General features: G+C 35.5%; 1 protein-coding gene across 3 annotated transcripts in view; it reads right to left on the bottom strand.

Annotated features, from left to right (window-relative positions):
• Nucleotides 1-16866, bottom strand: part of RALYL (RALY RNA binding protein like) — an 800002-nt gene that overhangs the window by 87647 nt on the left and 695489 nt on the right. For all 3 annotated transcript variants that reach the window (XM_072604984.1, XM_072604985.1, XM_072604986.1), the window contains 2 exons: nucleotides 12325-12372; nucleotides 747-910 (listed from right to left, as the gene is read on the bottom strand). In XM_072604984.1, coding sequence (XP_072461085.1) covers nucleotides 747-910; nucleotides 12325-12372 — 212 coding nt within the window. The remainder of the gene's footprint in view (nucleotides 1-746; nucleotides 911-12324; nucleotides 12373-16866) is intronic.

Here is a 16866-nt window from a genome sequence, read left to right as displayed (position 1 = left end):
ACATGTACACACACACATATAGATATAGATATACGTGAGTGTAGTATATATGTATAATCAACTATATAGAGATGCCTTCAAGTGGAGGTTTGATAATGACCTTTCAGGGATGGTTTAAGAGTACAGTTTGAATCAGATGACTTTTTACCTCTGAGATTGTGAGTCAATTTTTAGGTTTATTTGCTCTCCCCACACTTAGCATTCTACTTGCTGTTTCTGTATCTTTGCACAGGCCATTTCCTACCCCAACTCCCTCTGCACTGCTTCAAGGCTCAGTCCTTGTGTTTACCTCCAGGTTTCCTGATATTCCCACCAGTTGTCACTGCTTTCTTTTTATTGTGTATAATACAAACTCTTTAAGGAAAAGACATCTTTAACTTTTGTCTTTGTATCCCCAGGACCCATCGCAGTGTTTTGAAAGTAGAGGCACTTAAAAATATTAAATTGAATTGAGCTGAAGATATCTTGGTAAGACAAATTCACTTGACACCCTTTAAGGAAAACTGCCATGTAACTTGTTCATACTCATGGCTTTGATGCGCACATGGCCCCACTATGATGAATACTGTTTAATCTTTTAACCTGAAACCTATTTTGTGTCCCCTTTTGAGTGGTATGATTTACTTACTATTTCACTAAGTCAGAAGGATGCATTATTGACCTCTGATTCTATAGACACATTATTTTCCAGTGCAACACGTTCAAACACTCTCTCAAAGGGAATAACAATGAAGAAAATGACTCACATTTTGATCCCGAAGAAGCAGTCCCACTCGATGTAGATTTTGATCCCCCTTTCATGGAAAAAACACCTTTGCCTCGACGAGTTGCTGTCACAGCCACACGGGGACGCTTCAGGGGTATCACTGCTCGGGGAGGTGGAGGCACACGCCCGTGGTAATCAAACAGCCTTTAACAAATAGAACTGGTGCTTAGATTTGGCCACACATATATGTATACACACACACAAACACACACACAGACACCATATATCCAATATATGTGTACCGTATATATACATACAGTACATATTTATTTTGTATATACTTTCTTCATATTTACAGCCTATGCGATGTCTAGGAATGTAAGTTCCTACAAGGCAGGGACTCTCATTTTCCTTTTTGTATCTTCAGTCCTTAGCACAGTACCTGGTACATAGTAGGTGATCAGTGCATGCTTACTGGTTAACAATACACTGCTGGTCACTTTGTTGATAAATATCAGAAGAAGTCTTTTTGAACCTTAGCCTTCCTGGCCTGTGCTTGGCTCTTTCTCAGATATGTCGGTTTCCCTTTGGGTGTTCTAATGCAATGTTGCTTAGATGCAGAGAATGGTGTAGGTAATTAGTGACAATACATAATATTTACACAGTATTATATCCTTTTTGAATATTTTTACTATATGTGTGTGTATACATACACACACAAACACACAAACTCTATAGTACTTATGTTGGTTAGATAAAAATTGTATAAGTGGTGTAGAAAATATATGGAAAGAAGTAATTCCTACACGTTAGAACTGACAATACTTTGATGTGGTTATAATGTGCTACACATATTCAGCATTATTATCAATTATTGTACATTAATTTTCTATTTGTGTTTCTCTGTATAATGTTTATGTTCACATTTTGCAGTGAGCAGGGTAGGTGTTACTATGTTCATGTGACAGATGAAGAAACTACAACACAGAGAGGATGCACTCAACATTTTGTCAGTGTCATACAGCTGGCTGATGGAAATGTCCTCTTAAAAACATAATTGGGATAAAAATCCCTAGAAGTTTACTTAAAAATTAATAAAAATATCTTACTGCCAGCAACTATGGTAAACATATTTTGTCCTTGAATAGGATAAGATGTACAAAGCAGATACTCATCTATGCATATGCATACCATGTATGGATATACATAGTTTGTACTGTTATATCATTTCTCAAAAAAGCATCAACACAAATAAAAAGCAGGAGGTTTGATTCAGAAATATCTCTCCTAGGTCTGTATTCCAAAGAAATCATAAAATGGGAAAAGGATCCACATGTACAAAAATATTTATAGCAGCTCTTTTTGTGGTGGCAAAGAATTGGAAATTGAGGGGTTACCCATCAATTGGGGAATGGCTGAACAAATTGTGGTATATGAATGTAATGGAATACTCTTGATCCATAAGAAATGGTCAACAGGTAGACTTCAGAAAAACCTGAAAAAGACTTGAATGAACTGATGCTGAGTGAAGTGAGCAGAACCAGGAGAACACTGCACACAGTAACAGCCACTTTGTACGATGACTGACTTTGATAGACCTAGCTCTTCTCAGCAATGCAAGAATCTAAGACAACTCCAAGAGATTCATGATGACAAATGTTGTCCACGTCCAGAGAAAGAACTTTGGAGCCTCAATACAGATGGAAGCATACTATTTGCCCTCCTTTTCTTTCGCTGTTCTGTTTTGTTTCTTTCTCATGGGTCCTCCAATTAGTTCTAATTCTTATTTACATCATGACTAATGTGAAATATGTTTAACATGAATGCATAAATAGAGACTATATCAGATTACACACTGTATTGGGGAGGTGAGAGGAGAGACAGGGGAGAAAATTCGAAACTCAAAATCTTATGGAAGTGAATGTTGAAAACTAAAAATAAATAAATAAATTTAAAAAAAAAAGAAAGGGCAGGAGAAAAAAATAGCTTATTGAGCCTGAAACTTATTTAGTTGTCTAGAATATGAAACTATCCCCCAGTGAACTAGATGTGTAATTAGGCAATCAACTCTGAAGATAATAGTGCTATTGATTTAAGAAATACAATGGTTACATATAACATTGTGCTCCCATTACATAGATTAAATTCTTGTACTGTCTTTAAAAATAGACAATCAATAGCAAGAATTCATTGTCATGGTGAGCAGGACAGAAAAGATAGGAAAAAAATAAAAACCTTATATAACACATTAGTGTGGAAAATTAGTTTTCTCTTAGGCATAAAAATGAATGATACAGTAATTCCATTTTTAAAAAAAGAATCCTTTCATGATAGGACACTCTGGGGAAAATTTAAAAACATCATTACACAATGGAAAAAAGGAATATGTAAAGCTAATTTTAAAACTGCCAGACAGAACTCCAAAGTACTTAGAGATTTTCTTATATCAGAGGTAAAATGTTCTGAAATGGAATAAACACATTCTGAGGAAAAAGCTGAGTGATATTTGGAAGGGAAGAAAGATGAAATAAGACAAGTCAAGAGTCTCTGTGAGGTCCATTTCAGGGCAAGATACTCTTAGCATTGGATGTGACATGAAAGTCTAATATGTTACAGTTTGGGAAGATGAGGCTAGAAAAGGTTATAAAGGCCACCCATGTCTATAAAGTCTTGAAGGTAAAAAGGATTTTTTATCCTCCTAATTTCAATCACATAAGGCCTTTTATATTTCATATGTCAGAAATACAAACCAAATATTATTGTGTTCTCATGAATTCCAAACCATAAAGCTACTAGAAGAGGGCTCTGGCAATGGTCATAACAAAGATTAAGATCTCTCCAATGCAAAAGCTTCAGGTCTTTACAATTCAACTTTAAGAAAGCAACAAGAAACATAAATGGATTTTTAAAAATTCCTTTTAAGCCCAACCAAAATGCATTTTACTCTAGGAATAAAGAAGCATGCTCAGGCAAAACTCTATATCCTTACACTTCAAAAACAACTGACATAATATTTCATAGGAGTGAGGGAAAAGAACATTAATACTTCCAGAACTCAGTTTGTCCTGGATTGTAAAGTGTACCACTCAAAGTAGTTGAATCTAATCTTGTACCTGAAACAGCAATTATTCCTTTTCTTTGGACCGACAGTATTCCCTTTAGGGTACAATCACTGGACATCAGAATTGAAGATAGAAATTGCTTGGTTTTTGCTTTTGTCTCCTCAGTGCTTAGCATAATGCCTGGGATACAAGAGATATTTAGTTCATGTTGTTCTTGTAGCTTCAGAAATGACCCTCATATCCTGTGTGTGTATGTGTCTGTGTGTTTGTGTGTGTGTGTGTGTGTGTGTGTGTGTGTATTTATTTGCCGGTCACATTGCTAATAGATGAGTGAGAAGAAGTCCTGGAGGTTTTACTCACCTCTTGCCCTAGGTTAAGCACTGTACAAACTGAGAATATATATGTATGTGAATATGCATATGTATATACATACATATGCAGACATACATGCAAAATATGTGTGCATATATATGATTTTATACAATGTTACCAACAAATACATACATATCATATATGTATATTTGTGTGTGGGTAGGTGTATAATGGATATATAAATACATCTGTCACCACCTTGAAGGTCTTAACAATGAACTTGAGCATAATGTTATTGTTTTTTCAGTGTTCATGTATGTGTGTGTATGTGTGTGTGTGTGTGTGTGTGTGTGTGTATGTGTGGCATAGATGTGACCACACACAGTTGCACACAGACATTCAGTAAGACATTGAAATCTAGCTTACCTAACAAGGAAAACCTGAGAAATTCACCATGGCATTGGGAATATAGTGCTACATGAGGATACCTAGGTTAGCTTCTGACCTTATATACTTAGGTGACCATAAGCAATTCACTTAATAGCTCTTTTCATCTGTAAAATGAAGATATCTACTTCACTTGGTTTTTTGGGAAGGAAAGAGCCTACTGTAACTCATATAAGCTCTGAGGATTCCCACTCCTCCCTTGAATGAGTTTCGTTTCCCAGAGGAAAGCTACATCTCTTCTTTATGGTTCTAGGGGTATCCAGGAGGAGTCAGAAGTGATTCTCTAATGCAGTCAACTAGATCCCCTATCAGTGTACTCTCACCCAAGGTTATCAGTTGAGAATTATTTTGCCAGTAAGTGTTAAGATGCTTTTAGAAAAAAGGTATTTACAAGGTGGTGCAGTAAGAACTGTTTGTACAAAAATATATACCCAAATGTCTATGGCACATTCTACCAGAAGTAAGTACAGAATCCATGGGTAGGTGGGCTGAGGTTTAAAGAATATTTGTAGAAGAGGTGAACTCACAGCTCCTGATGGCTGCAAGTCTCCCTCAGTTGTGGGGTGCTCAAAAAGAGCCCTTAGGCTTAGTATAATTTCTTTACTGGGTTTCTTATAAAGTCAGAAATCTGTGACTACGGTGTCTTTGGCTCTAAATACAGACAGTGTTGTCATCTGATTTGCGGAGACCACTAAAATACCCATGGGAAGAACTTTGGACCCTTCAAAGCTCCTAAGATCCTTATCTAGTCAAAGGGAGAGGAGAACAATGAGATCTGGTCAAAATTGAAGGCAAGGTCTGTCCTCTCCACTTCTGCCAGTCTAGCACCACATTCCCACCTTCAATCTGTCCCAACAGTCCTGAGCCACTGAGGAGCTGCTTCAACCTCTCAAATGACCTCAGTTCTAAACTAGCTTTATGAATCATGACTAAGATTCCTTAGCCTATTTGATCTTTTTTTCTTGTGCAAGATCCTTCCAATTCCAAATATAAAAGCACTTAGTCTAAAGCCTATGATTGAAAGTAATTGATTGATTATCTTATCACTTATTTTAAGTGGTATGAAGTAACTTGATTGAACAAATCAATCAGTCAATCCAACTCTTATTTTTCCCCCCAATTCTGACATTTGCTGTTCTCAGAGAGTAAAAATATGTAACATGTTGGTGGTAACTGACCAATTCACAAGGTAGGGGAAGTATTTCTAAGTACATGTCTCCTTCCTGGCAACACCCAAGGTAAAGAATTTCAAAATGTTGCTTAAAGACGTGTTAGCTTTTTAATAAGCTAAGTATTAAGCAGTCTAATACAATACCTTATGATCTTCAAGGGGGCCCACAATCTGAATGTTTCAACCATACCCTGATGAATATGTTAAGTGCATTGAGACTAGAATGAAAATCTCATCACAGCTGACACATGACTTTCTGAGTACATGTGTGCAGCTCTACCAGGAATGCCACTGGCTTTACATTTTGATCACATTTATTGGTGTTTTAGCATCAGTCATACTTACTCATTGATTTATATTTTTGAGTCTCTGAAGAGACTCCCACAACAATGTATCTCTCAACTGAGAGAGAAAGAAAGCTTACCACCTACTAGAACTTTGGCACAGAAAAATACTGAAATAAATAAACAATGATATGATGCTGGAGTTCATTGTCAAGATCATTCAAGACCTTCAAGTTGATGACAAATTTTTACTGAGAAGTCTTGGTGTTTATGGGACACACAAGCTGGTGGATGGAAAGTCACTCCATGTATAACAATGGAGAGACTGGGTAAGGTGACAGTTTACAAAATAGTCCCAGAGGATGGTAGAAGCCTTGAAAACACTATTCGTTGAAATCATTGATTGCCATTAGATGGGTTAGTTGGACCACCTGTTGTATAAATTGAGATGGATATTCATAACCTCTGCAGACTCTAATCTCAGCTATTAGTAACACTTGTTAGTCTGACAAGGCTATCTGACCCAGACAGTCTCTCAGAACGATATTTCCAATGGATAAAGCTTTGCATACCATGCAACATTTAGCCATTTTTGAGGTATAGTAGCTGTTTTTATTATTTTTCAGTGTCATTCTTTGTCATGAAAACCACAGAAATATATTTATTTCATACAATTTATTCAATAACCTGATATATTAGCTCTAGGATGAATAAGGAAACAACTTTAGTAATACCAGGTGCCGATTTAAAAAAATAGTTTGTGCATATCTTCTGTTATTCTGAAATAGGACAATAACTGTATATTTTAAATACATTGATGGAAATTTTGATAATTATAATTTTGAAACGGCTTTTAAACTTTCAAAGGTAAGATAAAGAAATTGTTACATAACTTAACAATATGTCCCATAAGTTCAAAATTGCCCTGAGACTTTTGGGACTCTATGTCATGTAAGAATTTTCCTCCTTAAATATCAAAATATTAAAGTCATTCTTCAAAACCATACTTATAAAAATATATATTAAACATATTAAAAATACATTTATTAAGCTTAAAATTGAATTAAGATTTTTGGGAGAGCCCATATAATGGAATCCAATTGGGTCAAATGCTAATTGAAATGAGCATTAAGAAATAGAGCTTGTTCTTATATTTTTCCAATACTTGCAAGAGCTCAGCATACACTGATACCCTGTAATCAGTGCTCTGAAACAACTTTAACTTGACCTAATAGTTTTTCATTCACTGAAATTACATTGGGTTTGCTCCTGTTTTTAATTAATATGAGAACAAAATGGTTCTACAACTGAACAACTGCTCATTATTAAATCTAACTTTTTAATCTTTTTTTTTAAGCATTTCAGGCATGGTTGTTATTGTTTTTCTTTTAAGAAAACAGTTTGGTGCTCACTGATTACGCAGTATTTTTGCTGATATTAGTGGATAAAAAGGTTCAATTGCAATTCGTAACATTATAGAAATTGAAAACACTTCCTGAGGCTCAAACTTTTTTTAGTTCTGCTTATCAATTTATTTTACTTGAATACATAAAGATTTTAATTTTTAAATTATGTGCAAAGACTTTCAATTTTGCAATGGAAGAAGAATATTGCTGTGGGAAGGGTACCAAGACTTGAAGTTTCTGAATTAGAATCCCAGCTCTGCTATTTACTACTTGGTGGACCCAGGGCAAGCTAAATCCTTCTATAAGCCTGTAATAGTAATTTAAATGGAAAGATCTTTCTCATTAATTAATAGGCCCATATGATCTGCTTAAACTGCCTGGAAGCCTGGGTCATCTGTGGTGGGAGGAGCTTGCTGAAGAGATGGAACAGGAAGGTTGGAGTAGAACCTGGAGGAAGTCAGTGAGTGGGGTCAAGTCAGAGGGGAAAGAACTCAGGCAACCGTTACAGGCCAACTGACACATTGTGACAGTTGATAGTGAGAAGGCCCTGGCTGAGGGAGGGGAGGTTTGAGAATGGCTTTGCCCCCTGCTGTGATCATGTTTATTAACTTCTTGGTCACCATGATGGATTTTGCTTTCTGGTTCTGGGATTTGCCTTTCTGGTGTTTAAATAAATGTTTTTCATTTTGTGATTGAGAACTATGCTGGCATATTCCTAGTCACCACCAGTGCTGTGAATATTGCCTGGCAATACAGAGTCCCAGTTTTCTCATCTGTAACAAAGATGTTATCTCGGATGGCTTCTGAGGTCAATACTAGCTCTAAATGTTCCTATACTATCGGCCTTTCTCCCTGAAATGCACACAGAGTTTTGAGAAAAATATACAAACAGTTAAATACTTCAGAGTCTCTGATACTTAACTAGTAAACCTAAAAAATAATATGACTCAAGGTGCTAGAGAAATCTCAATAACCTAGAATTTAATAGTTGTTTAAACTCACACATACATCTAGTGGAAAGTTAGTCTTTCTATTATAACTTTTCAAATCCATCCATTTAGGAACACTCAAATTGAAAAATGATAAGCTGCAATTAGCTAGGGAATGAAAGTAACATACATTGTTTTGGTGCTGAATCATTAGAGGACTTTCACATGGAACCTAAAAGCTACATGATCCTTGGTGAGGCTAGAAGACTGAATCAGAGACAAGTCTTTAAAATGTCTACTTTTAGTATCACCAAAAAGATAAACTCCTGGCCAATGAGTAGAGAGTCATTAATGGTGGCCCATATATTCTTCTGGCTTATAAATATAAAAAAGAAACAAGTTCTATCTGGCCAGAGTTAGAAATGAAGGTGAGAAAAGGGGGTAATAATTTACGAATGAATGTAAGCAAAGGAGTCCTTACAAAAATCAGCATCAACAAAAAATAATTTGGCAATGGGACAAAAATTCTTTCCTCTTCATATGCTACCTCTCCTTTCTGTTTGGTTTTCTTGGGAATTGATGTTTACTGGGTAACTACTGAGAATATCTGCTACTGGCAGATGCTTACATTCCCTTAAGAAATATCTAGATGATTAGAAACAGACAAATAACAGCACAGTAAATCTGTCATTTTTGGCACTGATAAATTCAAGCACTCCTTCATTTATTCATTCAGTCATCAAACATTTATTAAGTTCCTACTATATATGTCTAATACTGGGCCAGGTAATGGAGGAGACAGAAAAATTAAAAAAAATATGACTTCACAGACCTTAAAGTTCAGCAGAAGACATGGCACACACACAATTAGAAGAAGCTGAGAATATTCAGTCCAATTCATTTTACAAATGAGAAAACCAATAACCAAAAAGTTCAAGTAACTTGTCCAATAACAAAATTAACACATTATGGAATAGGAGGTAAGAAGGAGTGAGAAACTAGAAGGTTTTTTGATTCCTAATGGAACATTCATTGGATATTTATAAAGACATGCAGGTAGAAATCTTTTAAAAGTGGGAGATAATCTAGTGCATAATAAGGACAATGTTATAAAACATGAATATTCCTATTCTTTAAAGATCTAGGATTTCGTTGGTATGGATACCCTATCTGCCAAGCCGATGAAGATTACAAGCCATCTATGACAGTCAGTCACTTTTGAAAAGTTGTACTTGCTGAAAAATTCATCACTCTGTATTCAACCCTTCTATGAGCCTCTCCAAAATTCGCCACATCTTTGGATAACAGACATGCTGCTGCTCAGTCCGTCCTCAAAACTTGTCACCTTGGTAGAATCTGCTAAAGTTTGAATTCTACTGGCACAATGTGAGGGTCACCTCCATGCCTCACAATGACTTGGCTAAAAATAATAGCTATAGAATATGAGACAATGTATATTCACTGAATAATCTGATATTCACAGTCCCAAGTTTAGTGTTCTCCACATTAAGGAATCAATAAAAACTGTAGCAGAAACGTTTAAAAATCTAATTACCATCAATATGAAATTACAGAATATTAGAAGCAAGGTCTAAAGATTATCTTGTATAACTGCAGTACCAATAATTTAAAAAAATTCATCTTAACCTTCTTATAACTCCTGGGAGATCTATTAAGTTCTTAAGAATTATCAGAAGAGCTTGGGAAAATCTTTCTGAAAAGGAAAGTTTCTTTACAAACTAAGTTAATATTTGGGTACAAAAGAATCAACTTTCTCCTGTATAAGTTATAGATGACAGTCAAGGGCATTTCCATAGAAATTTTACACAGCAATAACTGTGACAAATGTGGTTGGTTTGCTCAGTTATTATGAACATAGAATTAGTGAGGCTATGGTTACAGGTTCAACTCCGATATGGACAAATTAGCTTTCCTTTGTTATAGGCCACGGACTACACACTATTCCTGCTTATCCATATTAAAAATTAATGTGGTCCCTCAGTCAAGCACGACTGGTGCACGGCAGTCCTTACCATTAAAAAATATAACATAATGGATACCACACAGTTCTGGGTACCACATTGTAGGAGGGAATTAGTATAAGCTAAAGTTTCTAGAGAATGCCTACCAGGACTGTGAAGGGCATTTAGAGCAATACATAGGAAAACTCTGTAGGGCAATTAAGAATGTTTACTATGGAGAACAGAAGATTTCAGAAGGTACATGAGAATAGTCTTCAAGTATTTGAAGAGCTTTTCTGTGGAAAGGGGATTAAAATTGTTCTTTTTGCCCAGCAGAGTGGAAATAGAAGTTATGAATAGAAGTTATGAAAAGGCACATTTTGGCTGTGTCCTGGATCTTCTTTTTTCTCTATATACACTTTCCTTTTTTATCAACTCCCATAGATTCAGTTGAGCATCTAGTTGTCACAATGGATAAAGTGCCAGACCTGAAGTGAGGAAGATTAATTTCCTGAGTTCAAATCTGGCCTCAGACACTTACTAGCTGTGTGATCCTGGGAAAGTCACTTAATCCTGTCTGCCTCAGTTCCTCATCTATAAAATGAGCTGGAGAAGAAAGTGGCAAACCACTCCATTATGATTGCCAAGAAAATCCCAAATAGGATCATGAAGAGTTGGACATGACTGAAACAAGTGAATAAAAACCAAACTGTATATTCAATTATCATTTGATCATTTAATATCATCTACTTTTGTAGATTGTTTTTAGATTTATATAACCAGATCTATATATACTAGTCTCTCTTGATTTCTAGTCTCACATCACAAATGGCCTATTGGTTATTTTGAACTGGATATCTGTAGACATCTCAAACTTGACATGTCTAAAATGGAGTACACTATCTTCTGCCTACCCCCACCCCAATTGTGAACTTCCCTGTTATTAATGAGGATGCCACCATCCTTCTAGTCACTCAGGTTCAAAACCTTGGTTTCATTCTGGATTTCTGACTCTCACTCTCTTTCCACATATACAATCAGCTGCCAAATTCTGTCATTTCTTTATCTGCCTCATCTCTCAAGTACACACCTATTTTTCCATTCACACAGCCAGTATAATGCCTCTCCTGTACTACTGAAACAGTCTTTTGGTTGACCTCACTGCCTCGTCTCTCCACATGCCAATATATCCTCCACAGACTGATGAAAGTGATTTTCCTGAAGTACAGGTTAATCAGCCACAAAACATTTATTAAACATTTACCATGTGTCAAGTGTATTAGATAATTAGATTTTAGACTATGCATATTTTCTTTCAAGGACATCTTTAGATCTAGGAAAACATTTTCAAGGGACACTGAAAAAGAATACATAAAATTACAGAAAATCACAACTTATCTATGACTCAATAGATAAGTCTTTGGGGGTTGACTGCGGTCAAATGACTTAGGAACTGCTTTATTTTTTTGTCTTTGGTACCTGGCACAGAGTAGTTGGTTAGTAAATGTTTTCCTAATGAATGAATGAAAGTAGGTGTATTTTAGCGGAACAGAACTTTCTGCTTTTGTAAAATTCCTGTTGGGCCTTAAGAATTCTTGAATTATTCTTCAAGAATTCTCAAGAGCACCTCACAATCAGGAAAAAATGTTTTTATATAAAAATGTAAATCTTTTTCAAATATTCCGTAATTTATAAAGAGACAATAAGATAAGCAAGCATATCACAAAATCTTCAAAATCTGAAGAAACTATAGAAAATATTCAGATGTTTAGGGACCGTTTTTGCCATTTTTGCATCATTACTGTTTGGCACAGTACTGGGCACAAAAAAAGCATTTGAGCTTGTTGGCTTGAAAAATGTAGGGTTAATGTCTTCATCCTTTGGCAGACTTTTATGACACAATGAGAAGGGTTCCTTTTTGTTTAATTTAAAAAATATATATCTTTTAAAACTAGATCAAGAAACATCTATGAGCGAAATGCATGAAACATTTAAATATAAAACCATGCAAAATAAAGGGTCACAGAGGAGTAAAGCCCAACTCACCGATTGTAGAAATCATCTCTGTAGTAATCATAATCAAAGACATAACCACTGCAAAGGGAACACAGAAACAGTCATCAGCTGGCATGGCTTTGGGGTATGGCAATATTGCTGACTTTCTTATTTCAGACTGATTTTCAACATATTGATAAATTGACTTTATAAAGTAGTATACACATTTCATACAAAGGTATATCAAGCGACTGCCAATTTTTACAAATATGAACTAATAATTTCCATTGGCAGGTTAGTACACAATAATGAATAGTAAAATGAAAAAGTATTATGTAACTTAGGGGGATGGGTGGGTTGTCTGAATCTGTTATTTTATCAGCATAAGAAATCCCACTGAGAAAAAACTCTTTCCTTCAAAAGCAGATCATAAATCAGCACGTGTTATTCTACTTAGGATCTCAGACATTTGCCTGGGAACAATGAAAGGTTAAATGAGTTGTCCAGGACCACAATACCAGGACATGTAAGTGGTGGGACATGAAACCAGGTCTTCCTGAATCAGAGGCTAGATCTGTATCCCCTACACAATGCTGTCTCATGTTATGCAACATAATTTACATACATATATATGTAAAACATGACATATTTTACATATATATGTAATATATATAATTTTTATATATAAAATAATATAAAATATAATTTACATATATATGTATATAAAATTGATGGCTTTCTTTCCCTTTCCCCTACCCAAAGGGAGAAAATACCATAATTTTCACTATTTTTTTCTTTCCATATGATCAGTTAATAGAAAGCAGAAAAGATGAAAGGAAAGATTTACTGGCTCACTGACAATGTGTATGACAAATAGAAATGTGGCTGTTTCAGAAATTTGGCACTTTTACCTGCAGTTAAGAGCAGGGTTCATACCTTCATAGGAGGGAGAAGAAGCTAAGAAAGTCTCCTCTGAGTGTGATGAATAACAATAAGGTCTTCTAAGTTTGTTTTCTTTTTTTAAGGGACTTCACAGAGTCATTGATAGGATGGATTTGAACAACCAGAAAATCAAAACAGATGGGTGAATGTATAAAATAAATAAACCCATAAGCATTTGTACAACAAAAGAAAACAGAGAGTTTAGGTAAAGACAAAAGTCCTCAAATATTAATATTGCAATGGATGAAATATTTTCACTGGCATTTATTTTTTACCAACTCCACTTTAATAAATTTTGATTCTGATATTGGACTTTTTTTTTAAATTGCAAAAGTCTTAAAGTACTACTGTGCTCTGGGTTTTCTTTAAGTCCCAAATAATCCCATCTTCTACAAGAAGCCATCCCCAACTTCTCTTAATTCCAGTGCCTTCTTTCTGTTAATTCATCCTTTATAACTTACGTTTTGTTTACATGTTTGCAAGCTGTCTACCCCATTACTGTAAGCTCCTTGAAAGCAGGGGATGTCTTCCCTCTTTTTGTACCCACAGTTCCTAGTATCTGGCACATAATATGCACTTAATAAATATGTATTGATTGGTTGATCGATTAAAGAGATCTATAATATCATTTGTTTATTATTTCTTGTTATTGCTAGGAGTTACATTTGCTGGTTGACAAAATAATGACTCTTGAAACATATATACATACACATACATGCATATTATAATGTATGTATATGTGTGTGTGTAAATATATATAGTAAAAGTCTGAGACACAATAATATACTTAGTCCATTAATCATGGTGGTTCTGACTTCATTGTTCTTATATCAACAATATACTTGGAAATGGCTTTTTAAATTTTTTCCTTATTCTTGGAGCTCAACCATTGAAAATTCTCACAGGATTTCTCCTGGGTAGGCACATTAAAATCACTGAACACAGAGGGCAGAACCATTGCTTCCTTTATGCTTGCAGCATGGCATGTGCTAACTGATGAAATGATCCAGAGAACTGAGGCTAAAAGCAGGTTTTTTCTAATACATGTAGATAATTGAGATAGGTGATTTTTAAAGCAATTATTCAAATAATTCCTTTATTTTGGGTAAAATGATTCTAAACAAACAAATGGAATTAGGTACTTTAAGAAGAAATGATCCATAGAATAATTAACAGGAGGAAAATATGCTCAAACAGCAGGGGATAACAGGAAGCTGAAGCTGCTTTTTTATCCTTATTGTGAAGTCTATCTGTCCTTCCATTTTCTTTTAGTCCACAACCCTTGCTCTAAACTAATTTACCTTTCTCTCTGCTTTGGCCTAGTCTGCTACTTTGGAGTTACATACATTTTTTTTCAAATCTGTCTCTATTGTCTTTTTGTTCTTCTTACTCTAGTAATTCTAAACTCTGGGTAATCACACCATCTGAACATACTTGTGTTCAGTACTTTCAGTCATGTCTAACTTGTTGTGGCCCCATTTGGGGGTTTTCTTAGCAAAGATCCTGGAGTGGTTTTCCATTTTCTTCTCCAGCTCATTTTACAGATGAGGAAATGAGGCAAATGGGACTAAGTTACTAGCCAAGGTCACACAGCTAGTAAGTATATGAGGCTGGGTTTGAACTCAGGAAAATGAGGCTTCTTGCTTCCAAGCCCAGTTCTCTCACCACTGTGCTTCCTGACTCCTAACCTAGCACTCTATCCATTGCACTGCCTAGTTGCCTTACATATTTTATTTATACGTAGTTATTTGCACATTATCTTCACCATTAGAATGTGAGTTCCTTGATAGAAGGGACCATATTTTTGCCTTTCTTCATGTTCAAAATAGAAACAGAACCAGAATTAGATTTTTAAAAACCTTCCCTGACACTTCTACAAACTCATGCGATCCCCCTATCCCTCTCTTTTTCATGTTAATCTTTTAACAACAGAAATCTACACTTGCTCTTGCCATGGTCTCACTACCAACTCATTCTTTAATATCTTTCAATCTGCTTTTTGTATAGTGTTGAAATTAACTACTGAATTTATAACAAAAATATCGACATAATTAACATCATCATCTCACTTCCACTGAGATATCTCACAGTTAATTCAAACTCAACATGGTTGAAAATGAATTTATCATCTTCTCTTTTTACAACCACTTCCTCCTCATAACATTCATTTTGTTCATAATGGCACCACCTCTCTTCCCATCAGCCAACCTTGTGACTTTGGTAGGGACCTCCTAAGATTTCACTTCCCCTGGACTTTTTCTTATCTAGCCCATTCTTCACTCCACCACCAGATAATCTTCATTATAGAAAAGTCTGACCATTTGACCTTACTACTCAAAAACTCTGCATAATGCTTCACTGCTACCAAATAAAATACAACCTCTTTGGCCTGGTAATTGAAGCTTTTTCATTCTCCTCCCAGCATTTATCACAAAACTATTAAACTAAACATAGTCCATTTTCTGTACTCATTTTTTTCCTAAGCAAAATGACATGCTAGCTATTTTTTGATCTCATCTATATTTCTCCCATATCCACACTTGGAATAATTCCCTCACTATTATCTGCACCTGATGAAAATCTCCCCTTTCTTCAAAATTCAGTTTACAAGCCACCTCTTCCATGAAATCTTTCCTAATCTCTCTAAGTGCTCTCTCTCTTTGATTTTCTCATATGGTAAGCATTTAGTAGGCACACCTACCCTCCCTCCCTCCCTCCCTCCCTCCCTCTCTTCCTTCCTTCCCTTCCTTCCTTCCTTCCTTCCTTCCTTCCTTCCTTCCTTCCTTCCTTCCTTCCTTCCTTCCTTCCTTCCTTCCTTCCTTCCTTCCTTCCTTCCTTCCTTCCTTCCTTCCTTCCTTCCTTCCTCTGCTATCTCCTTTATGTATCTCTTTTATGTTTTGCATTATCATTGTACAAGTAGTGATCTTATCGTTTGGGTAGCAATTTTGTTGCTTTGGGATAGCAACTGTGTTTCATTTCATCTTTTTATGTGCCTCATAAAGTGCATTGTACATAATAGGCACTTAACCCATTTGATGAATGCATGAATGAAGCATTCCTTGATAGAAATCCTTTTATTTTGCATTCAAGAGAGGATGAAGTGGACTTCTCTGTGAATTTCTTTATCTGGGGGTGGGAAAGGACAAAATATTTATTATTCAGATTTATCATCTTCAATCATTACTCTACCATAGGCTAACATAATTTCTAAGACTATATAAACTAGATTAGTACCTATGTGTAACTGATAAGCTTCATTGGCTAGAACATGGTACTAATAGGACCATGGTTACAGACTTAATTCTTTCTTCATCCCCAATGTTTTTCTGATATGTAGCCCAACATTTTGTTTTACTCATTTCCAGATAAATTCACATCATAAAGTCAGAAGCATAAAAAACCCTCATAAATATATTTGTAACTTAATAATTATGACGAACACATTTACGTGAATCTTGAATAACACTTGATTGTTTTAGACTGAGGCTTTCCTTAGAACTTCTAGAACATCAGTCAACCCAGGTAAATATCATGACAATTTAGAAGTATTTCTAGGAGTAAAGAGACAGGAGGGGACAAGAACTCAAAGATGAAGCCAGGGGATACCAACACCACAGCCAGGAACATGTGCATGGTGTTTTTCCCAGTGAC

The sequence above is a fragment of the Notamacropus eugenii genome, chromosome 4 (assembly GCF_028372415.1).
Source record: "Notamacropus eugenii isolate mMacEug1 chromosome 4, mMacEug1.pri_v2, whole genome shotgun sequence".
NCBI lineage: Eukaryota > Metazoa > Chordata > Mammalia > Diprotodontia > Macropodidae > Notamacropus > Notamacropus eugenii.
This window is presented reverse-complemented; position numbering and strand designations above follow the sequence as displayed.